Source organism: Eptesicus fuscus, chromosome 10, assembly GCF_027574615.1.
Source record: "Eptesicus fuscus isolate TK198812 chromosome 10, DD_ASM_mEF_20220401, whole genome shotgun sequence".
Taxonomy (NCBI): Eukaryota; Metazoa; Chordata; class Mammalia; order Chiroptera; family Vespertilionidae; genus Eptesicus; species Eptesicus fuscus.
Genome location: NC_072482.1, coordinates 54390784 through 54418500, shown reverse-complemented (window position 1 = coordinate 54418500; position 27717 = coordinate 54390784). Strand labels below are relative to the sequence as shown.

Genomic DNA, 27717 nt, shown 5'->3' with positions numbered 1-27717 from the left:
TCTTCCCTTTCCATCTGGATGCCTGTTGTTACTTTTTCTTGCTTGATTGCACTGGCTAGAACTTCTGATACAATGTTGAATAGAAGTACTAAGAACAGAGATCCCCATCTTGATTCTGATCTTAAGGGAAAGCATTCAGTCTATTACTGAAATATGATGTCAGCTGTGGGTTTCTCAAAAAAGCCATTTACTAGGTTGAGAAAATACCCTTCTTTTCTTAGTTTACTGAGAGTTTTGGGGGAATAGGTGTTAGATTTTTTCAAAAAAAAATTGCATTAATTGAGATGATTGTATGGTTTTCAAGTTTATTAATAAAATGAATTACATTAATTGATTTTCAGGTATTAAACCAATTCTGTATTCACTCATTGCACTCCTGTAGTTTGACATTTCATTGTTAAGCGCATATACATTTAGAATTGTTTTGTCTTCTTAGAGAATTGACCCCTTTATCATTATATAATTCCCTTCTTCATACATGATAATTTTCCTTGCTTTGAAGTCTGCTCTGCCTGAAATTCATAAAGCTACTCTTGTTTTCTTTTGATTGTTGTTAAATGGTATATTTTTCTCCATCCATTTATTTTCATTTATATGTGTCTTTAGATTTAAAGTGGTTTTCTTGTAGACAGCATATAGTTGGATCATGTTTTTGTATTCACTCTGATAGTTTCTGTCTTTTAATCAGTTCATTGAGACCATTGACATTAAAAGTGATTATTGATAAAAAGTTGACCCTTGAACAATACTGGTTTGAACTGCATGAGCCACTTACATGTGGATTTTTTTTCCATAAATATACAGTCAACCCTTCACATATCTGAGTTTCACTTCTGTGGATTCAGCTCACTGTGAATGGAAAACAGTATTGCTTTTGTTGTTGTTTGTTAAGAACAGTGTGCTCTGGCATATTTCAGAGTGGTGCATTTTGCCTCCCCCTGCTAGAAAACCCCAAAGAGATATTTCTTTGATATTAACTGTGGGAATCTGGTCAAGCTCCTGAAGATAAATTTCACAATATCGTGGGAGCCCACTAAGATCATCCTCCTGGAGTTTTTAGCACTCAGCGTTGTCCACACAGAGCCTCCCACCGTTCCTCAATTGCAGTTAAGGTTTCCTCACCCCGGCACTGGTTCCCCTGGCAGTTTCAGCTTATGAATCTCTGCTCCTCTTAGCGGTGACTCCCTGAGTTGGCCTGTGTTTCCAATGGTGGGGACAGTAGTTTGTCCTGTGTCCTCCCTCATATGGAGCCAAGAAGCGTTGTTGATTTTTCAGTCTGTTTAGCTTTTTACTTGTTAGGACAGAGTGGTAGCTTCCAAGCTCCTTATGTGTAGAACTGGAAACTTTGAACAAATTAATTTAATCTAAAATAGTACACTCTTTTCTTACCTCACCAATCCTAATTCTGCTCCCCCTTAATCCCAGCTCCACCTTATTTCTCCCACTTATCTATAGATCTTAAGTATTACTTTTCCAAGAAGCTTTCTCTGACCCACTAAAGTAACTAAGTTCCCAAATTGAATGTTCCTTCAGCACTCTGTACTTACCATAACATTCATTACACTTGATAGAACTTTGTCTCTGGTGCGCTCTTAGTCTCTAGCTCACTGTGTGGGGCCAGTGTCAGGCATGATATTTGATGCCTAGTAGAGTCGCTGTTATTTTTGTTGACTGTATAAATAAGAAAAGCATTCATGAATTTCACATGTATTATACATTACTTGCTTTTCCTTATATATTAATAATAGTATTGAACAAAGCAAAACTCTTAAGGGATAAGATTATCTATGATTTTTCTAAACCATGTTTTAAATTTCAGTAATTAAAACTAAAAAGTACATTAATTATTATGCTTTTGATCTAGCACAGTAATATATATATGGATGTGTGTGTTTTTCAGGATGCAGAAGAATACACAGATTTGCCAGTAAGGCACAATGAAGATCATATGAATAGTGAACTGGCAAAATGTCTTCCCTTTGAATCAAACCCTCATTCATTTGACAGCCCTCACACCAAAGCACATCTCCTGCTACAGGCACATCTCAGCCGAGCCATGCTGCCCTGCCCGGATTATGATACTGACACCAAAACTGTCTTGGACCAAGCTCTCAGAGTGTGTCAGGTATGAAAGTCATTTCTAATACCTACATTTTCTCCCATCACTTCTTTTTTGTTGTTTTAGAATTAAATATACTTGCATTTAAACATTTTTATTGTGGCATTTTAAAGAAAAACCTGGTGAATCAAATCAAAAATTTTCAAAGGAAAAGCAAATATGAATTCCAGTCATTCATTTGATCAAAATTTATTGAAAGTAAACTATTACCAGGCCCTTTTCTAGGCACTGAGCATACAGCAGTGAATGAGACAGAAAAATATCAGCTCTCATGTGTTTCCAGTCAAGATGACAAGGACAGACAAAAATAACGTCAAAGTATCTCTCAGGCTGTAGAACACTGCAGAATATTACAATTTCATTTATGAATTCTACATCTGTGTAGAGTATCTACATCTATATGTGAATATGTACCCAGAGAGAAGATTCAGAATAGTGTTCACTAAAAGATTAACAGTAGCCATTCCTGTGTAGCAGGATTTGGGTTGATTTTTAACTTATTCTTTATGCTTTTCTAAAATGTTTAAATGTTTTAAAATGAGTTTCTGACAATTTTATTATCAGAAAAAAAACTTCGTTTTATCATTTAAATGAATAGGGATATTTCCTAAAATTAGAGTAACCATAAACTTATCAGAAATTAGAAGGGAAGTAAGGCCATAATAAACACGTAAATTTTTTTGACACCCTTTTTGTAACCAACACATGGTTTATCTCTCTAGGAAGATGATTTGCCACTCTTTATTAGTCACACTTTATAAACGGGGGTTAAAGTTCCTAACATTTTCTCCAGGGCCCTGGATACCCATTTGTGTTTTCTATAACTGTTTTCCCTCCTTAAACACTGACCTGTTAATGAACCCTGGGGTCAGAAAGGGTTGGAGAAAAGTGGCAGGAGGAATTAAATTTTTCTACATGTAGATATACTTAATAGATGTATATAGGTGTAGCATATCTGAAAGTTATTTAATCAACTTGCTGGTACTTTCTTTTTCACTCTTCAGTCAGTAGTGATTTTCAGGCTATGTGATAATAGAAATTAGCAATTTCTAAAGGAGCCTATTTCTAAGTTTGCTAAAAGGGCAAAGGATTCAGGATTTAGCCTCTATTAGATATTTTATATATAACATCTAAAGAGAATAGTTTTCTCTTTAATTATAAAACTAATACCTTTCATTGCAGCAAATCTGGAAAAACATTAAAATTAGTCATTTATAGTAATTTTATCTTCACCCCCATGAATATGAGTTTCTTTTCTTTTTTAATCTTTTATGAATATGCTTTTTAATTTTTTTATTTTGAAATAAAATTTAGACATACAGTATAAAAATTTGTAGAGATAGTAACAACATTTTAATATATTCTTCACCCAGCTTCCCCTAATGTTAATATCTAGCCTCAATACTAATCTAGTCCTATTAACTAATCCACAGGCTTCATTCAAATTTTATCCATTTGAATTTCACTCCACTAACATCCCTTCCTCTGGACCAGGATACTTCCTTGACTTTCATGACCTTGGCACTTTTGAACAGTACTGACCAGTTACTTTATAGAGTTATCCCTCCATTAGGTTTGCCTAATGTTTCTTCATAGTTACATTGAAGTTATATATTATTGGCAAGAATACCACAGACATGATGCTTTACCCTCTCAGTGTATCATCAGGAAGCATGTGACATGAATGTCTCATTACTGGTGACGTTTACTCTGTGCACATGGTGGTATCTGCCAGGCTTCTCCACTGCAAAGTTCCTTTTTTTCCTTTTGTAATTAATAGGTATCTTGTGCAAGATACTTAGAGGTTTGAGATTATGCAAATATCCTGTTTCTCATCATACTTTCTTACATTATTTTCAGTATCCATTGGTGATTTTTGTCTGAAATAATTATTACTATTATGGTTTCTATTTCCTTTATCCCCAGAATTTACTGTAAGAAAGAACTTTATTTATTTACTTTATTTAGTTATTTATTTATGTAAGTATAGATTCACGAGTGTTTGTTTTATTCTACGAGGTAAAATCCATTACTGTCATTTATTTTGCTACTTACATTGTCTCAGTGTCAGCCACCGGGGCCTCTCACACCAGGTCCTGGATCACGTTGACATGCCCCATCATTTTGTGAACACCACCTCGCATTTTGGCATCTTGTGCTTGTTCCCCTGTCCCAGGCCTGGAATCAGCCATTTTTCCAAAGAGCTCTGGTTCTTTTTATCAGAGCATGGTTTTAGAGACCAAAAGCTGAGCGCTTGTTGACTCCATCCCTACCTGGGTGTCTTCGCCTCTAGACCCACTCAGTGGGCAAGACTAGGAAATGAAACTATGTATACTACACAGACATCTATATCTAGTTGTATATCTATAAGTGTATGTATGATTATATGTGTGAAAAACATTTGTATTCATAAAATCATGAGTTCATTCTAATACCTACAATTCTAATCCAATACCAAAGGCTTCATTTTAGTTCCTCCCCTTGTTAATTTATGACTCCTTTCTCCACCTGTGAGAAACCTGGCTCTCACTAATCAAAATATATTTACTTATTTCCCCAATTCTTGCATACTCCTGATGTAGTTTTAGAATTACTAACCCTTCCTCCTCCAGAAAACAAATGTATTAGCTAGAGTATAATAGTTATTATAGTTCTTTTTTGTCTTTAGAGGCTTAGATGCTCCTTTACTTTGTACATTTACAAATACAGTGTCCTTTCACTTGTTTCTTTTACAAATTTTTATTGTGTTATTTTAGAACCTTTAACTTAATTTATAACATTAAATATTCTCAAGCATAATGACTGCACTTTATGCCTTCACATGAAGGTTATAGTTTATTTAATGAGTTCTCTGTTGTCAGACATAGGGTGTGCAATTTTCCTTTATTATAAACTAGAGGCCTGGTGCATGAATTTGCACACCAGTGGGGTCCCTCAGCCTCCAACCAGCTCTCCAACATCCCCCGAGGGATCCCAGATCGCAAGAGGGTGCAGGCCCGGCTGAGGGGTCCCACTGGTGCATGATCAGGGCCGGGGAGGTGCGCAGGAGGTTGGCCAGCAGTGAGGGAACGCGGGAGGGCTCCAGGGCATGTCCAGCCTGTCTCACTCAGTCCTGATCGGCCGGACCCCAGCAGCAAGATAACCTACTGGTTGGAGCATCTGCCTCCTGGTGGTCAGTGCACGTCATAGCGAGTGGTTGAGCAGCCTTAGCATATCATTAGCATATTACGCTTTGATTGGTTGAACGGACAACCAGACACTTAGCATATTAGGCTTTTATTATGTAGGATTACAAACATTAATGATGACACTCGTAAATGTTGACTTGGCTTTTCAGAAGTCACCTAGAAAGAAACTTTGTTGTCCTGAGATGGCAACCAGCTTCATATCCTAAATCTCTTATTTCTGCAAATTTCTTGTAGGATTCTGATTAAAGCAAGCCAGGAAGAGGAAAGAATATAAGGGTTGCCCTTGGAAAATTTGAGCAAAAAATTAAGAGTAAATAAACTTTTCCATGACTGATTGACCATTTTAATGATTGTACCCTATTCTCATTTGATGTGTGAATACTGTTGGCCTTAGAAAGCATTAGTTCAAGCAGTTTTCCAAGCGACAGCTCTGCTGGCTGATTGAAGATTACACTACTGCCCTCATGGGACATCAGCATGACCTTGTGTTTTGTGTGTGGGACTCAGTGCCACCAGCTTTTACTATAAATTAAACTCTGCTCCTATTTTAGTATAAGGCTTAGGAAAGTCACTTAACCCCAGTGCCTGAGTAAAATAGTACCTTACAAGAGTGGGGCATTAGTGTTAATGTTTAAAGTAAACAACAACTTGAGAACTCAAATAGGTCTATTTTAATATTCTCATTCTCAATAGTTCTTTTATTTCCTTGCTTTTCCATGGTCATTTAACTCTAAAGTTTTTTTTACTCCCTTTATTTTCTAGAAATATACCTTTTACTTGAGCCATCATTTAGATTATGAAAACTCTATAGTTTTGACTACCTATGTCCTAGGTTATCTTTCACAAAAGAAAACAATAGTTGTAGTGGTAATTTACTCTGGCTTAAGTCAGAATACACCATATAGGTTGCCTTCTCTTATAACCATTTGAAGTTAGGAATCAAGGTCATTTGTGTCAATTCTTTTGGTTTAAAGTGTTTTCGTCATGGTTCCTTTTAATATTTTTCTGTTACGAGCATTTCCATTTCCATCCCACTCAACAAAAATAAGGGTAAAAATTTCTGTACATACCTCAATTTTTTAATCTTCTTAAAATATTCTAATTTATAAATTGGACAACTATGGAATTGATTATTCTTGCCATTCACCTTTGAGCTCCTCTTCTTGATCATGTTAACTTTAAAACATATTTGTAGAATGTAGTAAATGATGTGGCATAATTTCTGTGCCAAATATACCAAAGAAAAACTTTTTTTAGCTTTTGTGGAGGGAAAATTTACAAATAAGAAGTATCAAAAAATAAAGTGACTTGTCTAAATTTTCCAAATGTGATGGCAAAGCTAGAACTGGTGCTAAGTGCCTGGTGTTTTGATTAGCTCTTTCCCTCACACTGTATTTTATCAAAGGATAACGGAGTTGTTGTTCAGAGAAGTTAAATAAACCAAAGGTGATATGTTGAGGCAGTACATATGGAGACCAGGACTCTAAATCCTGCCCTAATATCTCTGATCTTTTCTAAAAATGCCCATAAGTATTTACATTAAAATCATCTTTATTTACATGAAAAACTACCTAAATGCAATACTAAGCCAAATTGTATAAGGATTCCGTTGTCCTATAAAAATGGATTTTAAAATTGTACTTGTGGTCTAGTCAGAATTTGTTTTAAAATGTGAGAACTTCACAGGAATTTCCTTTTTTTTTTTAAACTAAGAATTTTTAAATTAATCCCTCCTTTTCATTGTGTACTCAAATCACCTTCCATTAATTACTCCAGTTCCCTCTTCAACAGTCTGTCTATAATTACTTTACCAGTTTCTAAGAGGGACTTGTTGATATGATTGATATTTGTAACTGCTTTATTATATCACTCTACAGTGTCCAGTTGATATGCTGTTTGTTTTTTTCTTTTGTATCAACTGCTTATGATTCTTCTTGAGGATTTTATATTGTGCTATATATAGACCATGAATTAATCATTTACTTGCCCACATTCTTCCGTAAAACTACAATAATTGGAAATAATTGGGGAAAGGTCAGACTGGAGATACAACCATAGGAGAAAGGAGAATGCCAACAGAATTACAAGATGACCCTGTAATACATAGTATGTGCACACTAGAACAACCTATGCATAGGTTTACTATTAAAATACACATACACACATTTTATGTTCCTCTTTCTTTCTTGAAGGTTTGCCTTCTCTGCTCAGGTTGGATTATTGGCTTTTTTCACTGGCTTTTCACCACCACCATTAATGGGGAATCCTTAGAGGTAGCCTTTGTCCATCTCACTGATCCTTTTCTGAAAATCTTCAAATAGCAATAGGCAAGCTCAGAGATTCTTTGCCCCAAGATATGGAACTAGCAACTCCCCAAATGATAGCAGACATCTTCTCTTTACTATTGAGGAAAAGTATAAAGTTCTATATTCTACATAAAGGAACATATTTATAGAGATTTAATTCATGTTCCATTGCCCTAATGGAAATAGGCAAAAGTAAACTAGGGGACCTGCCTTAATAATAATCTATATGATTTAGTGCCTGAAAGGAAGATCTTTAAGGAACTATGTTATGATGGTTTCCTCTGTTTTACAAATTCTTGTATCTAACTTTAATATAGAAGCTGTTGTTTTATACTAGTGTCCCAGTGTACAGATTCATGCACATTGAAAGGAAATTAATTAGAAGAAATATTTTAATATCACTATTCACCCTATCTCTATAATAGAAGTGTCAACCAAATTCATGGTCGACAATGACAGATTAAAACACACGTGTGTGATTGGCGCCAGCAAGAGCTTTATATGTATAGACTAGAGGCCCGGTGCATGAAATTCGTGCACGGGGGTGTGTGTGTCCCTCAGCCCAGCCTGCACCCTCTCCAATCTGGGACCCCTCGAGGGATGTCCGACTGCCCGTTTAGGCCCGATCCGGTAGGATTGGGCCTAAACGGGCAGTCGGACATCCCTCTCACAATCCAGGACTGCTGGCTTCCAACTGCTTGCCTGCCTGCCTTCCTGATTGCCCCTAACCACTTCTGCCTGCCAGCCTGATCACCCCTAACCACTTCCCTGCCAGCCTTATTGATGCCTAACTGCTCCCCTGCCAGCCTATTTGCCCCTAACTGCCCTCCCCTGCAGGCCTGGTCCCCCCCCAACTGTCCTTCCCTGCAGGCCTGGTCCCCCCCCCCCCAACTGCTCTCCCCTGCAGGCCTGGGTCCCCCCCCCCACAACTGCCCTTCCATGCAGGCCTGGTCACCCCCAACTTTCCTCCTCTGCCGGCCTGGTCACTGCTAACAGCCCTCCCCTGCAGGCTTGATCGCACCCAACTGCCCTCCCTTGCAGGCCTGGTCCCTCCCAACTGCCCTCCCCTGCTGGCCATCTTGTGGAGGCCATCTTGTGTCCACATGGAGGCAGCCATCTTTGACCACATGGGGGCAGCCATCTTGTGTGTTGGAGTGACGGTCAATTTGCACATTACTCTTTTATTAGATTATTAGATAGTATTAGATGGGATAGAGGCCTGGTACATGGGTGGGGGCCAGCTGATTTGCCATGAAGGGTGTCCCGGATCAGGGTGGGGGTTCCCTTGGAGCGTGGGGCAGCCTGGGCGATGGGCCTGTGGTGGTTTGCAGGCTGGCCACGCCCCCCGGCGACCCAAGTGGAGGCCCTGGTATCTGGGATTTATTTATCTTCTATAATTGAAACTTTGTAGCCTTCAGCGGAGCCAAGCCTCCTGCTTGCTCCGTGGCCGCAGCCATTTTTGTTGGGATTTATTTATCTTTTATAATTGAAACTTTGTAGCCTTGAGCGGAGGCCAAGGCAGGCCAGAGTGTGCGGAAAGCTTGGCTTCCTCCATCACCAGAGGCAACTCAAGCCTCCTGCTCTCTCCAGCTCCGTGGCTGCCACCATTTTTGTTGGGATTTACTTATCTTCTATAATTGAAACTTTGTAGCCTTGAGTGGAGTCCAGGGCCGGCCAGGGTGTGCAGAAAGCTTGGCTTCCTCCATTGCCAGGAAACCCAGGCCTCCTCCTCGCTCCGTGGCAGCAGCCATCTTGGTTGGGTTAATTTGCATACTCGCTCCTGATTGGCTGGTGGGCATGGCTTGTGGGTGTGACTGAGGTATGGACAATTTGCATATTACTCTTTTATTATATAGAATAAACTTGCTTAATTAGACCTGCTTTCTGATTTAGCTAAACTTTTTCCAGCAAGTGAAGCACCCCAACTTCTCTTTCAGGTAATTGTCAGCAACACAGTAGTAAATATCAACACGAAGCAGATTATTATTGTAGATCATGCAGGGAGAACAAAGTGTAAAATATTTAACTGCAGCAGTGTTTGACTATATTCTGTGCAGTGAGAAAACCTGAAGTCATTTTCAAGTTCCACCATTTCTTACTTCTTTTCAGTAAGGTCAAGTTTCTAAACTTTCTAAATCTCAGTTTTTCGGCTAATGAAAAGAAAATAGGATTCTACCGAGTCTCTATCTACCTACTCCACGAGTAAGTTATCAATAACTTACATTACATTTGATACTTCTGTGAGACCCAAATGAGATGAGGCATGTGAAAATGCTTCACAACATTTGGTTAAAGTGTAAAATGTTTGCACCTGGCTATAAAGCAAGTTGGGTTCCTGGGCTGAAGAAACTTCAAGGAGGCTAGTCACTAGGGAAAGGAAGCCAGGCGTTGCTATGTGATGTCATTATCCAGCACCCACAGTGACCATTTCTGGGCTGGGCTGGGCTGTGGGCTGCATTTTGCACCATGGGGTCTTGGCAGCGTTGGCTGCAATTTTGTGGGATGTCACTCCGAGGTGGTGGTGGCCGGGCCTGTGTCCCACTTGGGGGAAGCTGACTTGGTTTTGTCAGCGCCAGGTCCGTGGTGCCATTTATTTTTAAATGGCCAGTGCACATCATGGCAGCTCCTACATTGAGTGTCTGTCCCCTGGTGGTCAGTGCGCGTCATAGCTACCAGTCAGATAGATACTTATGTATATGTTCCGTAATGCCCAAGTCTTTTTGAACTACTGAGTTTCACTCTTCTCTTTCACAGATGAAATAACATGTAGTTCATCTACACTCAAATTAATAAGCTTGAGCAATTGTCATAAAAAATGCTAGTCAAAAAATAACTTTAATAAGCTGCATAAATAAAGGCAATTTGTATACTTTTCTCCATTTAGAGAACCTTCTTTAAAAATTTGCAAAACCAAATCCCTAAAAGGTTATTGGTGGAGTTATTGTTTAGCCCAAACTTCAAAACAATAACTTTACATTTTTATCTTTACAACAGTATCTAATAAACTTTAAAAGTATATTACATGTAAAATAACTAGTACTATAATTTTCTAGAACCCACAACTATTCTGAGAAAAACATTGCATCTTCAGCCTATTTTTAAAAGTATGTTAATTAATAACAAGATATGTATGTATGTACATTTTTGGATCTGAGAATAGGAAAAATCTGATAAGGGAAGCAAAAGAAGATACGATTATATGAATATTTCTTATTGGCCCAGTTCTTTTAACTGAAAAATACTATGACTATATCTGGGTCTATATTCCCATTAACAAATGATTCCCATTTGTAGTAGATTAAAAGCATAGAAATATTTGATAATGCCAGGAGATAGAGCTGCCATGGAGAAAGGCTAATGTAACCTTTGAGGAATATTTACCTATGGGTGCACTAAGCACAGGCTCTGTGGGTTGTCAGTGTATTGAAGAATGTCAGTGTCAAGTAAATGAACAAGTTTTAGAATCATAGAGTCAAATACAATTACCAGTGAAAATAGTCCAGGTATTACGGAGCTTAACAAAAGGAGTACTTAGTCAAGTCCTTAGTCTATTTCTTGTTAATAATGTTTTGATACAGCAAATGGTAGATAAATTTTTCTATGTATTCTTAAGAGAATCCTTTCATATTTTTAAATGCTTATAGTTAGACTAAATGAACAGACTACCTTTACGTGGAGAGTATAGCACAAGAAGCTTCAGAAAGCTTCTTCAAATTATTTTGAAGAAAAGATAGATGGGTTATAAGTAAATAATTTTTAGATTTCCAAAATTGGGTTATACATATTTAGCAGTCCACAATTTGAAGAGTTAATAACTGCAACTCAAGTCTTTAAAGAATCCTAAAATGAAAATTACACTATTAAGTTTTTAAATATGTCTCTTTTATAAGTATGTTTCAAGGAATATTAATACTATGAGCATACATTTGGAGGATTTCGTACCATGCAAGGTATGCTGGAACCTTATCAATAACTATTTATAATGTCACTGACTGTTAAGGTGACTTGGGCATAATTCTTGGCACATAATATCTCTCAGTATGTCATGGGTGAATGGGATGAATAAATAGTTCACTTTTTCCTATCTAGTTCTTTTTTAGGAGAAGATTGAAAATGGCAATTTATTATGTGTAGATTCTCATAATGTTTTAAAGATTATCTGCCAAGTCTGAATTGTCTACCAACACATGTAGTCTGTTGTAAACATTAGTGTGACCTTATCAAATTCATAGAGGCGGGGAAGTCTAATTCAGGCTGCGGTCCTGGCCAGGCTGCCAGGAGCTCATGTCTTGGCATAGGAGCCTGATGAAGTTTTATTAATGGGTGACTATTTAAAAACAAGTAATTCTAAATGAACTTAATCCTGAGTGATTATTCTTCCAACTGAAAAGGTCCACAATAGAGTGCAGAATCATCTTCTAATATCAAAGCTATGTTTCAATTCTAGAGCAGAACACCCAAAACACCACCTAAAACAGCACCATTCCCCATTTCAGAAGCAACATGGAGCTGATGCATTTAGCATTTAGCATTTCCAAAACTAACACAAATATGTGGATTTTGAGGTATTAAACACCTTTACTTTTATGGATTTATAGACAATCTCCCTTCAAGGACTGTAATATAATTTGGAAGGCTATTTCCCCCAGGGTGACTCTACCTGTAAGCTTTTGTAAGACAATTGGTGATGGTTTATTGATGATATGATGCTATTATGAAGGATACTTCTACCCCCAGCTCCTCTCCTCATACCCACATAACAACCCTTTTCCCGGTTGGGGCTGTAGGAAATGAGTAATGCTTAACCCATTTGTGTGATCAGTTCACTTAAGCAGCTACTGTGAAATGTTAATCACAACTTTAATTTGTACTGCATTAGCATTTTGATTAACTTGTAGGCTTGCTAGCGCACTTGAAGCGCTTTTACTCATAGTTACAACTCGGAAATGACTTTTTGATTAATTAAGTTTGTTAGACAGCAGCTGAGCTTCCTGAATGCTAACCTTCTGGGGGTAAAAGTTCAGGAGAAAGTTACTGTGAACAACTGTTGCTATTGAAAAAGATTCTTATGAACATATTTATAGCATTTTAATTATTGACAAAATATTGGGTCATTATTTACCACTAACCTGAACCTTGAAAGGAGTGTGCCTTTCTATTAAGAAAGCTTTTTTCAGGTTTTCCCATCATCGTAAAACTGCTGGGAGCTCTTCAGCTAAGTAGTGCATTTATTTCCTAGCAGATGTCTAACAACTAATGTTTTAACAGGCTGCCTGGGATGAATTTCCATAGTTGGTTTTTTTCCTAAACTTTCTATTTTATAATTTTATATTTACAGAAAAGTTGCAGAGATAGAACAGAGTTCCCAAATATTCATACCCAGTTTTCCTCTATTATTAACTTAGGTTAACATGGTACTTTTGTCATAATTAATGAACTGATATTATTATTAACTAGAGTCCATATTCGTTCAGAATTCTCCAGTTTACTTAATGTTACTTTTCTGTTCTAGGGTCTCATTTCAGACACCACATTACATTCAGTTGTTATGTCTCCTTAGGCTCCTCTTGGCCATGAATTTCTCAGACTTGCATTGTTTTTATGATCGTTCCATAGTATGTTGCTCTCTCAAGACAGTCTATATATAACAATTTGTTTTTATAAATTAATTAAAATCCTTTTTTATCATTCTAGACTAAATAAATCTGCCTCTTAAACTCTGATAGTATATTATCTTTATGTCGCTTAATTTGAACAGAAGTAGCACCATTATCTAGTCATTTCAACCTTTGTCATTATCTTATTTTCACGTGATTGTTGTAACCCCTACACTATCACTACATACTTTAGGATGGCTCTCAGGAGATGTGAGGAAAAGGAGAACAGGTTCCTTGAGAGGGAGGAGGAGAGGGTGCAAGTCATCAGAATGCTGAGAGGGGTAGAGAGGCTGGAACCTCCTCCATGCCATTTCACCAAGACACCCTGCAGCCAGTCCTGAAGACACTAAGGACTAAGTTCACAGACTATTTCTTCTTGTGGTGGGATTTTTTTTATTAAAGTATAGTTGACATATTATTTTCAGGTATATAACATAGTTGCTCGACATCCATATGCCTTATGAAGTGATCACCAATACAATTCTAGTAACCTTCTGGCACTGAACAAAATTAATTACAATATTATTGACTATGTTCCCCATGTTGTACATTACATTATCATTCACAGACTTTTAAAACTGAAGTTTAGAAAACTTTAATAATGGACCTTAGAACTACATCTTCTTATCCACCTTGATAACATAACTCTTAATGTACAGTAAATGACATAGCTTTTCTTTGTGTGGCCTATGACAGCAATTCTATTTCCTTGCAATGAAGTTATCTTAATTTGGTGGTCACAGTGCTCAAAGTTTCTGTTTTACCTTTGGATTATTTAAATCCAGAATTCAATTGTGTTTGAAAATATATTTAATGCCTGTATATCAAATATTAAGATGTAGTTATAACCAAATGATAGATTCAAATTAATTTAAAATTTTGTTTTTCAAAAATTGTGTTGACAAAATTAGTTCAGACACTATGATCAATTAAATGTATAATAATTTGTCTGGAGTTTGTATTCTTCTGTTATGTAAGGGAAGAGGACAGATAAATCACTTTAAACCCTTCTTGAAGGGTGTATGTAAACTAGAGGTCCAGTGCACCAGTGGGGTCCCTTGGCCTGGCCTGCGGGGATCAGTGGATCTCCGCACTGCCTCAGCCTGGCCTTACCTGCCAGCTCATTGGGCTCCAGTCCGCTGTCTGCGTCAATCCTGCACAGCACAAAGTAGTGCACAAAGCAGCAGGCAGCCGGGAAGGAGCCCGGGCTGGGCACTGCACCACTCCCACTCATCCTGGTCCCGCTGTGCCTGCCTCTGCTGCAGCTCGGGCACACAGGGGGAATGTCCGCAGGAGAGGTTCACACCTCTGCAGCTGCACTCACCAGCCATCAGCCCGGCGTCTGGCGCCTGTCTGTCAGCTGAGTGGCGCTCCTGCTGTGGGAGTGCACTGACCACCAGGGGCAGCTCCTGCATTGAGTGTCTGCCCCCTGGTGGTCCATGCACATCGTAGCTACTGGCCTGTTTGTCTGGTCGGCCAGTCATCTGGTCATCTAGTTGCTTAGGCTTTTATATATAGAAAGGTCCGGTGCATGAAATTCATGCACCGGGGGGGGGGGGGTCCTCAGCCTGGCCTGTGGGTCCCTCAGCCTGGCCTGCACCCTCTCCAATCTGGGAGCCCTCGGGGGATGTCTGACTGCCGGTTTAGGTCCAATCCCACAGCAACCAGGCCTAAACTGGCAGTTGGACAACCTTCTTGCAATCTGAGACTGCTGGCTCATAACCACTCGCCTGCCTGCCTGCCTGCCTGAACGCCCCTAACCGCCTCTGTCTGCTGGCCTGACCGCCCCCTAACTGCTCCCCTGCTGGCCTGATCACCCCTAACTCTCCTCCCCTGCCAGCCTGATCACCCCTAACTGCCCTCCCCTGCTGACCTGAGGCCCCTAACTGCTCCCCTGCCAGCCTGATCACCCCTAACCACCTCTGCCTACCGACCTGATCGCCCCCTAACTGCTCTCCTGCTGGCCTGATCATCCTAACTGCTCCCCCCTGCCAGCCTGATCTCCCCTAACCGCCTCTGCCTTGGCCCCTGCCACCATGGCTATGTCTGGAAGGACATCCAGAAGATGTCTGGAAGATGTCCAGTCTAACTAGCATATTACTCTTTTATTAGTATAGCTCATTCAAAAGTAGTAGAATATGGGGTAATGAGCACAGATATGAAATTGGAAAACCAAGATGAAGTCATAACTTTATCATTTTATCCATATGAGAATGAGGTCTGGGATGTGTATAGTTTGTGTACTTCTCTTTGTTTTTGGCCTCTCCCTCTCTCCCCATCCATCTCTCCTTCCTTCCTCACTCTTCCCTCTCTTGCCTCTCAGCCAGACATAGGCAGACACACATACTGTCCCATTTCTACATTTCCTCTGAAACTCCTGAGTTGGCTAATTCTTTTTATTTCTCCAGTAATTAAGGTCTGCCTCCTCCCATTCCTCCATCCACATCTTTTCAGATTTCTGCTTCTTTCATCCATTTATGTTTTACTGTCAGTGTCTGCAAAATTTTTATTTCAACTGTGTTCTAGATTGTAGATTTCTTTCCTCACCTTCCTCAAACACCCATTCATAGTCTTCAGCTCCATCCCTTCTCTTACAGTCATCATAGTGGCTTCAATATATCCCTTTTCTACTTCATAATTGCATGTATCCCAAACCATTCCAGTCTAATGATTACTATATTCCAACCACTTTACGCACCACCTTCATGATATCACCCTCTGACTCCTCTCTGACCACAGATTCTGTACCAGTCAGCTTAACTGAACATTTCTGTTACTCATTGGACCTGGAACCTCTTATGCTTTCCTCATCCATTAGTTCAGTCCTTATTCACTTGCCACCCTAAACAGCATTGGCCCTAGAGTTGACCTTTTCAACAGTGATGTCACCAGTAGGCTCAAATCTGTCAACTCTCTGGATTCTCTATCAACATCTGAATTATCTGCTTCAACACCCAAATAAATCATAATCATTATTGCTAGAAAAAAATCATAAAACATTACTAGCTGCTTCTCTAATTTCTAATTGTTTCTAATTATTTCTATAATTATTGCTTCTAAGTCATGCTTTTAAAACTCACTGTTGTGCTAGTTTTTAATTAATTCCCCACCCCAGTATTTTTCCAAATCTTTTCCTTCTCCTTTCCAGTACACCTTCTCCCAGCAAGAAACATCACCTCCCACTTACTGAGATGATTGAGACCCTGTAATATGAGTGCTATCATCATCCATCCTCTTCACCCCAAAGCTTCTCTCTCTCTCCCATGATGCTCTGTGTGAGGTCTTTGGGGACTAGCTGAAGCCTCTCTTTTCAGGGAGGCCCACATACCCCGGCAGCAGAAACCTCATCTTCCTCTGATCCCAAGAGGGTCTTTTCTGTCTGCAGCTGATTCTGTGCTTGGTATGTGCTGCCTTCTTTTTTGACTTAGGTTTTCCTGCTTCTGACTTCAAAGATACTACAGTCCACTTGGAAAGATAGAAAGTGAACTTTATAAAAATAAGTAGCAATGTAATATGAGAATATTGGCATTTTAGTGATGAAAGATTAAAGCGTACAGAAGATAAATACAAGCCTAATCAAACTCCTTGATTTTTCAGATGAGAAAAATAAATACCAATGGTGAAGTGATTTGCCTAAAATCTTACATTTAATTTAAAGGCACCATACTCTAAGCTGTCAGGCCAAGTTTCTTTCTGGTATACAAAACCATCTTCAAACCGGTATCAAGTGTTTAGTAGGAGTTACCCATCTGTTTCTACTTCATCCAAACTTTGTGTTTGCTTTAAGCATTGTCTTGTCAGAAGAGCTTCTCAGAGTTCCATTTTACCTAGTAGCACATTTATCATAGGATCAGCTGTCTAATATAGAACCTCCTGGAATTTCATACAACCTTCCTTGCATTCTTAACTTTACTGGTTAAAAGTAAGCACTTCAGAGTCAAGCTCCCCATGATTTAAATCCCCAGAATTTAAATTACCAGACCTGTATAAGTGGGTATAGTGGGGATTTAGGCAGGTGTGTTTTTCTAACCACTCTAAGCCACAATATATTCATCTGTGTAATGGGTTTAAATTCAATAACTTACATTACATGGTTATCAGAGGGTTTGACAAATAGTACACATTTAACAAATGACCACTCTAATCATAGTTGTTTCAGTAGTGCCCTGAGAGAACCTTAAATGCCCTCACCTCTTTATCCTTCCCCACCTTCACAGTTCTCATCTCCAGGTAATCCCCACTCTGCTGTCCTCACCTCTGCTCCTCAGCTGCTCATTTTAACTCTTCTGGCTGCCCACTTCATGTGCAAGATTTCTAAGTCTGTACTCCTCGCCCATACTCTCTCTCCTGAGCTCATTTTTACCTGAACCTCTCATGTGGCTTTATAGTGGCAGCTTAGTTAAAATATGTTCAAAACCAAACTCATCACCTGCTCTCATAAATGACAGCCCCACAGTTTATGTTAATCGTGATAAGGTTTTAATTGTAGTATTCTATCTAATAAAGAGGGAATATGCAAATTGACCCTCATGCCATTGCAAAGATGGCGGCGCCCACAGCCAATAAGGAGGGAATATGCTAATTGACTGCCCCGCCCTCAAAGATGGCGGCGCCCACAGCCAATAAGGAGGGAATATGCTAATTGACTGTCACGCCCACAAAGATGGCGGCACCCACAGCCACAATATGGTGGCGCCCAGTCCCCTCAGCCCCACCGGGGTGGCAGGCGGGCCCGACCGCTCCGCACGCCTGCCTCTGGAGTCCCCCAGCCACCCTAGATTGGACCAAGGCACAGGCAAGCCTCGGATGGCAGCTGCCCAGCCGCCCAGGGCCACCCGAGGCTCAGATAACCAGGGCCAGCTGAGGCTTGCGCTGCCGGAAGTGGCAGCAGCAGAGGTGTGATGGGGCGTCGCCTTCCCCTGATAGCTGGATCGCCTCCCGCCCCTGAGGGTTCCTGGACTGTGAGAGGGGGCAGGCCAGGCTGAGGGACCCCCCTCTCCAGTGCATGAAATTTCATGCACTGGGCCTCTAGTAATTTTATAAATGAATACAGTATTATAAATCATATTTCCATCCTGTCACAGCTGGACATGACAAGGAATTAAAAATGATTCCAACTTAGTAGGAGAAAGTCTCATGCACAGAGTCAGACCCATCCATTTGGCCCCTATAATAGTACTTAGAATCCTATTAGCTTTGCCTGGGAGGTAGCATGCCAAGTAGAAAGTGTATTAGCAGTAAACAGGGACTGCTTGTTTGCCTCATGTTAATGCTAAGCTGGTAAAAATGTCCAGTTATTTCTCCTCAGTATCCTAAGTATTGTTGTTGAGTATTATGTATCTGTAAAGGACTTTGAGGTGGCCTGGAGAACTGAGCCATGATCTCTAGCTGCTATCAAAGCCAGCCCTGCTTTAGGGAGGAGCATATGCCTATGGATCCTTATCTACCAGGAGGACTACTATAAAAGATATGAGACACAGGGAGTCCATCCCAGCTCAGGCTACCAGGACCACCCATTTACATGGACCATCCCTTGGTCTTAGCCCTGCCAGGTGTGTACCTGTGAACAATATTGTGGCTTGCCCACTCAAACTGAGAACCAAGCCCACCTCCTTCAGTTTGGCCTGAGCTACAGGGTCTGTCTTTGGCCTTGTTCCCTGGCTCTCTTCTAAGTGCACACCTCTCCTAATGAATATTCTGCCTGTTCCACGCACCTGCTCCCAGCCTCGCATGCCCTGCCCCCTGAAGCCCTGTGCTACTCAGTGCAGAAATCAACACCGAAGGGTCCAGTAGAGGTCCCTGTTAGAAAGAGTGGATTGTTTTAGGGTGTTCTTTTCACTTCATCATAGAAGAACTTTAAAGATAGGCAGCTGTTTATTGACATCTGCTATGTTCCGGGCAGTATATTAGACATCTTATGTCCTACATTATCCTATAAGGAGGTATAGTACCCCTTCTAAAAATGAGAAATCTAGCATGATAGAGTTAGGTGATTCCCCAAAATTTACACATAGTAAGTGGGACAAAATTGGGATTTAAACCTGTGTCCATCTGACATCAAAGCTTGTAATTTTTCCCCCTACATTCTGTTATCTTTGGGAGATGTACAATAATGTAGGTAGAATGTTGTTATAATTGTTGTGATGGAATTTTTACTAATAAAAAGAGTATTTCTTGAGTGCACTACGCCAAGAGTATAGTGACAAAGAATATTTCCAGATTCTTGCTGTCGAGGAGTCTGTCGTTTAAAGGCAGACGTGTAAACAAAGATTCACAGTAGGACAGTGGTGGGATGTGGCTGTGTCAAGAGTGCAGACGCATAGGAAAAGAAGTGCCTGCAACCCATCTGGAAGAATCAGGGAGACTTCACAGGAAGAAGCAGCATTCGAGCTAGACGAAGGATGAATAGGCATTTCCTAGGTAGATGAGATGAAGGAGCAGTGCAAGGGCAAAAAGAGAACATAAAGAGCAAGGGCGAATGTGGGGCATTGTCAGTCATTTAGTATAGGAAGGGTCACGTGGGATGTGCCAGGAGCAGACTCATCAGAGGTGTTGACTGGCATGCAGAGAAGCTTGTTAGCTTTTGTCCTCTACACAGTGCAAAGCCATTGAAGTAATGTAAGCAGAGAAATAACACAATCGGTTTTATTTCTCTAAAAATTTACTTTGGTAACAATATAAAATATGAATTGAAGAAGAATTAGATGAGAATGAGAATAAAGGGGTTTTTATAACATTTCAGGTGATTTGGTGAGGTCGGCACTGAGGCAGTGGTGGGGCAAAGAAAACAGGACAGGACAGGGAGTGACTGAGCAGAGGACTAAGGGTTTGAACAGTTGGCTCACCACATTCAAGTAGTTGCAGAACCTTTTATCGTCCCAGATTCCTGGTCTCCCCACCTGCCTTTTCTCTAAATGAAAACAAGATAAATAATAGTTTCCAATTCACAATACAAATTCTCATTTACTTCATGTAAGCAATCACTTTGCATGATTTTTTACATTTTCACATCTGGGTTATACAATGAAAAATTGTGGGGAGCTCTCATAAATTTTATGAGATCTTTCAACTTCATCATGAAAACTTCAAAGTTAAAAACATATGGTCCATCCATCCAACTCTTCTAGTATGTGAGCCTTTGGTCTGGAATTTATTTCCAGTCAAGCTGTAATGTAAAATCACAAGTAAAATCACCATAGTTACTCCGCATTACAACTTCTAACATCATCATGATTCTGGATTAGATATAATTATTCATTTCTCCTTTCCTTTGCTGTTCCCTCAGAGAACTCAAGAGTTGTGACTTGTGAACTAATGCTGTTTTTATCTGGGTGGTTTTCATCATGACCTGCTTGTCTCATGCACTTCAAAGAAAGGCAGAGTGTTTTAATCAGCTCTGCAGAAAAACAGGAAAAATAGAAGTAGATTTCTCCTAGATTTATGAACATGTATGTTTGTACATGTAAACACACTGCTATACAAACATATACATACATATGAACACGTTTATTGTACCAACACTCAGGCTTTATGATGTATAATTAATGGTGCTCAAGACTAAGTTGCCCATTCCAACACATTAACCATGATATCCAGAAACATTAACCCGTTTCCCTGGGATGTATATGAAAAGACCACAGATTGGTTTAGCCAGATGCTTTTAAAACTATTTGACATTCTGCAAATTAGAGAACATAAAATAGGAAATACAAAACTTAGAAGAAAAAAAATATGTCTGTCTCAATAGTACTAAGTAGTATGGCAAATTAATTTTACTAAAATAATATACCTTAAAAATTATTTCTAAAAATCTGCTAATAGATTTTATACATTTGGTATTTTACTGTTGGTAAGATATTTACTATTAATATGATAAGCATGTACTAGGTACATCTAATTTCTCTTACCTTCATCTCTTTATTTCCCAAAATAAGAGAGGACTCTCCTAAAACTATGAAAAGTAGCTGCCTTGGATCAGGATACTAACATCTGTGTCTTTAAGTCAGCATTCTCCGGAATCTAATTTAATTGAAATAGCTTTGCCTGTGTAAACATCTCCTTTGTTTAAATAAGATTTCAATGTTTAGTTTTGCCTTAAGCAAGTGCAGCATTTGTTTGTCCATAAAACATTAGATTAAATGTATAGACTGATATGAATAGCTTCTCATCATTTCAGTGTATCACTGGCAGTGCCCCCTTTGCTAGCATGTGGTATATTGTCTTCTTTGGAGGGAAAGTAAATTTTTGGCAAGGAAACCTCCTATCACCTTACTATTACTGATTTTAAATTTGGGAAAGACGGACTTACTATTTTAATGCAGCTGTTAATGCTGTTGATACAGTGAATGATATAGGTATTTGCTCTCAAAGTACACTGAATTTTTCTCTTTGTTTTATTATTGTGTACCAGTGTTATCTGGCTGCCATTGCTGCCCTAAAAAAATCTAAAAATTTGCACTTTGTAGGAAGTACTGTACAATAAATGCTATAGGAGAGTGTTCCCTTCAATCCAACTCTAGTTTATTTTTTGGTTCCCATTTTCATTATATATTTAGGTGTAATGCTTGGGAAATTTTGTGTGTTTGCTTTTTGTTTAAGCTGATATCAGTTCCCGGTGAAGAGGGCCCATGCCATAGTATCCTTGTAACTTGTGCATTTTTCCTGATCAGGCGATGCTCGATGTGGCTGCAAACCAGGGATGGCTGGTGACTGCCCTGAACATCACTAACCTGGTCCAGATGGTGATCCAGGGTCGCTGGCTGAAAGACTCTTCTCTTCTCACAATACCAAACATAGAACAGCACCATCTTCACATTTTCAGGTAATTGTTTTAATTATCAATGTCACTGGACTTTAAATTTCAAAAAATTTATTTTCTTTATATGTGTGGTCACTTGATTTTCAGGTTGTGCCTAGAATGTTGATTCCTCACAGGGAAAATGCCCTCACTTCCCAGAGGGAGATGTGGCCTATTGATGCAACATTCTCGCTTGGAATTCAATCCTGTCCCAAGCTGAACCGCAGTTCATTTTAACCTCCTAGTAAATTGTTCTCCACTTGCAACATTGGATGCATTTCTATTTTAACTGTGTTTATACCTTTACAGTACCAACCTTTATTTTAGAAGATACTAAACTACTCTGTTGTCTAAAGCAAAATAAATGAACAATTTCTGTTACTGCAGAATAGATTTGAAGAATCTGAAATCCATAGTTCAAACATAAATTGTGCATCTACAAAATGTCCAAAATTGGGTAGTTATGGATACTAACAGTTCAAGATATAACCGGTGCTTAAAAGATGAGTCTATGTTATCATCAAGTTATTTACCTTTAGTTCTTATGTATATGGCTATAAATACTTTAGCAAGGAAAAGAGCAGTACACATTACAAGCAAGGTTGGCAATGTTTAAGTGAAAATGTTTCTTTCACACCATCTTTGAGACACGTTGCAGCCAACACGTGGGCTCACAGTCATGTAGACCAGCAGAACAGTCTGACTGAGGTCACTGTCATGCACCCTCTGCCCCTTGTCAGCCAGACTAGGAGTGGCAGTCATTGGAGACATCTAGATACAGGTGCCAACCAGCACCTCACCACACATGGGGTCTCCTCAGGAAAGTCCCTCAGTTTGTCTCAAGTGGGTTCCAGGGCAGTTGTTTCCGTGATGCTGAGTCCCCACCACGGGCTGTCCCTTGGAAAGCCAAAGGCACATTCAGAGAGTGAGCCGCATCAGCAGCTGGTGGCATGAGGGGGAAAGCAGATAGCTCATATGTCTGCAGCTTAGTTTCGGGAACCCTTCCAAGGTGGTGCTAAGAGTTACGGGAGTTGGGTTTCAGTAGTAAAGCAGACACCTAAGGGTACTTACCCAACACAGCACGCAAGCCTGTTATGGAAGTTGCTGGGGCCTAAGAGATTTGGTCCAGTTCTTACTCTCACCCTGAAAAGTGCTATATTGGTATATTTTTAATTATATGTTTCTTTTTGCTGTATAAACAGCAGATAGGGAATAAGCTGTAGGTGCACTACATTCTGGGGATCAGCACTATTTATATTGTAAATCTCAAAGATTCCCAAAATGTACTTTTTTTAAATCTTACGTTCCCAACTATTTACAATGAAAACCTATTCAAGTGATTACATTAGAGTCCTTTGCCTGCATCCATTAAAAACATGTCAGGGCTCCAGTTCAGCCTTGAACCACGTAGAAGCATTGGTGCTCATTAGTGCTTTCCTGTAGAAAGACACCTGCTGCCTCACTATTCACGAGCTCAGATATGATTTACCCATTTTATGTAGTGCTAGTGATACTAGCTTGGATTGACAACCTTAAAGAACGCAGGCTGGCCCCGGCCAGGTGGCTCAGTTGGTTGGAGCATCCTCCCATTCACCAAAAAGTTTCAGCTTCTGTTTCCTGTCAGGGCACATACCTAGGTTGTGGGTTTGATTACTCATTAGGGCGCATACAGGAGGCAACTGATCCATGTTTTTCTCTCTTCCCCTTTCTCTCTTTCTAGAAATCAGTGAAAGTATAGCCTCAGATGAGGATTTTAAAAAAAAAGAATGCAAGCTGATTTTGTCACTTACCAATAACAGCCTTTTAAATAAATGTTTTCAAAAACTATTCAAATTTTATAAGCCATCATTGTCAGAAAATCTCATTCGTGCTACAAAAGAGTGATTTGGTTGGTGTTGGTATTATTTCTTAGGAAATGGAGCCCAGGTGTGAAGGGCCCACGTGCGGGCGGCCCCGGCTTCATCGAGTGCCTTCCTGAACTGATTCACGCCTGCGGAGGGAAGGAGAAGGTGTTCAGCTCCATGATAGAAAATGAGCTGCCGGCCCCAAAAATGAAGCAGGTAAGGCCTTCCGTGTTTTAAAGCGCCTTTACTCTGGGAATTTATGCCAGGAGTTTTTTAACTTGGAGCATTGGTTATTGGAGTCAGACTCACCTGGATTTAAATTCTGTCCACCATTTACCAGCCATGATTATGAATATGAAACAACACACCTGTCTCATGAAGTTCTTGTGAAAATTAAGCAGCATGTTTTTATGTAAACTGCTTCATGTAGTTCTTGATATAGAATAGGAGCTCAATAAAGACATTAAAAATAATGACAGTATCAGTAATTGGAAGGAGCATTGGCATTATCAGAAGTCGTTTCAGTGGCTGGCTGAGAAAAGTCTAAGACAGCTTGTCCTTCACTAAGCTGCGTGACCCAGGCGCATCCCTCGCCCCTTCAGCATAGTCTCTCTTCCTTTTTGCTTGGCTTATATTTTCATGCAGTTCCCTCAGTTACTTTTTTATGCCCCCGCGCTCATTTTAATCACTTTAGTGTAACTAGATTCTAAAGTATTTCTTCAAATAAACTCCTCATTTGTATACCATATAACTTAGATGGAAAACTAAATCTGTGTTGTAAAAAACAATATAAGTCATCTCTCCAAACCATCTTTGGAAAGGCCAAAAATATGAATGAATGATGCCAGAAATATTTGGCATATCTAGACCTTTAAGTCTTAAGCAGTTTTACCCTAAACGTGTCAAAGTAAGCATTCTGGATTTGTAACATAATTAACACACTGACTTGTAAATGCAGGTATTAAAATAAAGAAACTTCTAAACCTTGTCATTTTTTCCCCAGTAGTACTGATTTTTGAACAAGACTTGGAAAAAGTGTAACAGGCATTAAAGTCTGATTGTTCAATTTCTGTTGAACCCAAAATTGGCACCAAAAACTATTTAAATATTCATAGTAAGTTCTTACCTTTCTAACTAAATTACCATCAAAATTATGAATAAAAACAATGTATTTAAATCAAAACAAGTCTTCCATTAGCAACAAAGATTTCTAACATAGCATACATTGATTTTAAGCCAAGTTTTAGATGTGATAAAAAATTAGAACATTGTTTTAATTAGTTCAGGGAGAACTCAGAAGTAAACTTACTTAATTTATTTGCATAAATTGCCATTCTGTTATCTTTAAAACCAAATGCAAATTGGCTCAGTCTGATATGATGATGGTTATTTGGCTCAAAAGTGCTTCAATATGCAGAGCAATCTGGTGTTGGCTCTGCAGTGAGGCGATCCCAGGTAACATACAAATCCTGAATTATTCCAGAAATTAGTATGTTTAAAGCATCAATTTAAGTGCTAATTGCAGTAGTAATGAGAAAAGGCAGGACGACTGTGAGATTTGCATCTCCCACCCCATCAGTATGCCTGGAACGGCTGCTGACTGGCAGCGGATTTGGCTGCTAATTAAATAATTGTATGCATGGCAGTGCTCCTGCCTGATTCAATAGATGAAGATTAATCCTCAGATAAATATGTTTGGCTGGTATTGAAATGTCTTAGCAGTTTCTGTAAAAAATAGCTCATGTTTTATATACATATGTGCGTGAGTGTGTACACACACACACACACACACACACACCCAACAAATATCTCTGTACACACTGAGGGTGAAAAATAATAATAAGTGCTATAAAAAGAATACCTATGTATAAAAGCCATATCCAACTTATATTATAAAGTAAAATCCCAATGTGTTGCTAATAATTGAAAACATGTATTGATAACTAACTTAATGGTACATTAAACAAGAAGTATGTTACTTGTGTTGTCTCACAAATTTAAAAGCTTTATAGGAATTGTGTAATGAAGTGTCTCCTTGGTCACTTTCCACTCTGGCCAGTGTCAGTGAACATCAAGTGGTACGTGCAGCTTCTAGATTCTGGAATTATTGGTTCCATCAGGGGAGAGGCCATCATTTGTTACCTTGAAGCACAGTGTAAACAATTCTGTGGCTTGACTATTTAAATATCTATTCCAGACATAATTTCAGAATCACATGACAAGTTATAGGATTGGATTAGATTGAAAATTTGCATTGGGTTTACTTTTTTTTTTTAATTCCTAAGGGGTAGTTTGACTTATCAGGGCTACTTTATTTCAATTAGGTATGCTCAGTAGCACTAAAGTCTTAGCCAACAGGAAATCAAAGCTTGTAAGCAAATCTGTGGTATATGTTAATGAAATAAAAGGAAAATCAAAATTAAAGTATTCATGTACTTTTAAAAACTAACTTAGATGGGAACTGATAAAACAGCCATTACATTGAGAAGTTTTCTTCACTGATAGTGCCACATAATTGTAATTGATAGGAAAAGGTGACAATTATCTGAGGACATCGAGTTTATTTTGTTACTTCCTCCTTTCTGGAGACTTAGAAATTTACTCATTCGTTCATTCATTCTATGATGATGAACAGTTACTGTTTGCATACCGATTTCTCACAAATATTCAATTTAAACAATAAGAATAAAATTGGCATTTTTTACTCCTTTAGTATGTGTCATTTTAATCTGTATTCTCAATAAAATGCCAAATACACACACACACACACACACACACACACACACACACACACGCATATATATATATATATATATATATATATATATATATATATGTTCTTAGAAGGAACCCTGAACTTATAAGTCCACTTATGACATACAGACATACAGAAATGTTTTTCTTTCAGAATAAATTTAGAGTATGGACCAAAAAAAAAACCATTTTGTACAATAAGTGGTCAATGGATGTTGCTGACTGACATCAACAATTGCATCACATTTTTTGTTACTTTTATATCCCCAAACAATGCTCTCTACCTTAGAAGTCACATAAATATTAGAATGGATGCTTCTCTACAACAAACCACAAATCAGCTCAGTGACAAACATTTTTAAACTTATTTTTAGTATAGTCAGTAGTCACTCAATATCTAGGAGGGATTTATAGTAAAGTGGTCACAAGTTTAGATAATGATTAATTTTTTTAGTTGATTTTAAGAGGACTTTAAACTACAAAGATTAAAAGCACACTATTTTTGAACACAGTAAGTACAAGAAAAACTGGAAAATCTGAACAAAAGCTATGGACTGTGTCAGTGTTGATATCCTGGTATTAATATTGTACTTTAGTTTTGGGAAATGCTGCCATTGGGGGAAACTAGGCAAATGTTACATAGGTTCTCACTGCACTGACTCCAGACTTAATCAAAATAACTTTCTTTATTATCTTTTCTTTCTTTTTTTTTTTCAGGCATGGAATTTCTTATCTCACTTACCAGTGATAGATGTTGCCCTAAGTGTCAAAGGCTGGTGGGATGACTCCGAAGGACACAGTGAACTTTCTATCACTACTATGATTTCAGACAAGCGAAATGACAACAGATGGATCAGATTGCATGCTGATCAGGAGTATGTGCTTCAAGTCAGCCTGCAGAGAGCCCATGTTGGGTTCCACAAGGTATAGTGTTTGGTTTCCATTCTCAAATGCTTCACACCAGACACCAGCGTGTGTCACCCCACATATCTTTTACCTTACTAATGCATCCGTGTCATTCATGAATCCCTCTTTCTCAACTGGCCTCACTC

At 39.0% G+C, this 27717-nt stretch overlaps 1 protein-coding gene across 1 annotated transcript in view; it reads left to right on the top strand.

The window, feature by feature from the left end:
• ASCC3 (activating signal cointegrator 1 complex subunit 3) overlaps positions 1-27717 on the top strand; it is a 262237-nt gene that overhangs the window by 231444 nt on the left and 3076 nt on the right. Inside the window, exons 37-40 of the mRNA XM_008153441.3 lie at positions 1901-2125; positions 21940-22091; positions 23980-24127; positions 27383-27589. Coding sequence (XP_008151663.2) covers positions 1901-2125; positions 21940-22091; positions 23980-24127; positions 27383-27589 — 732 coding nt within the window. The remainder of the gene's footprint in view (positions 1-1900; positions 2126-21939; positions 22092-23979; positions 24128-27382; positions 27590-27717) is intronic.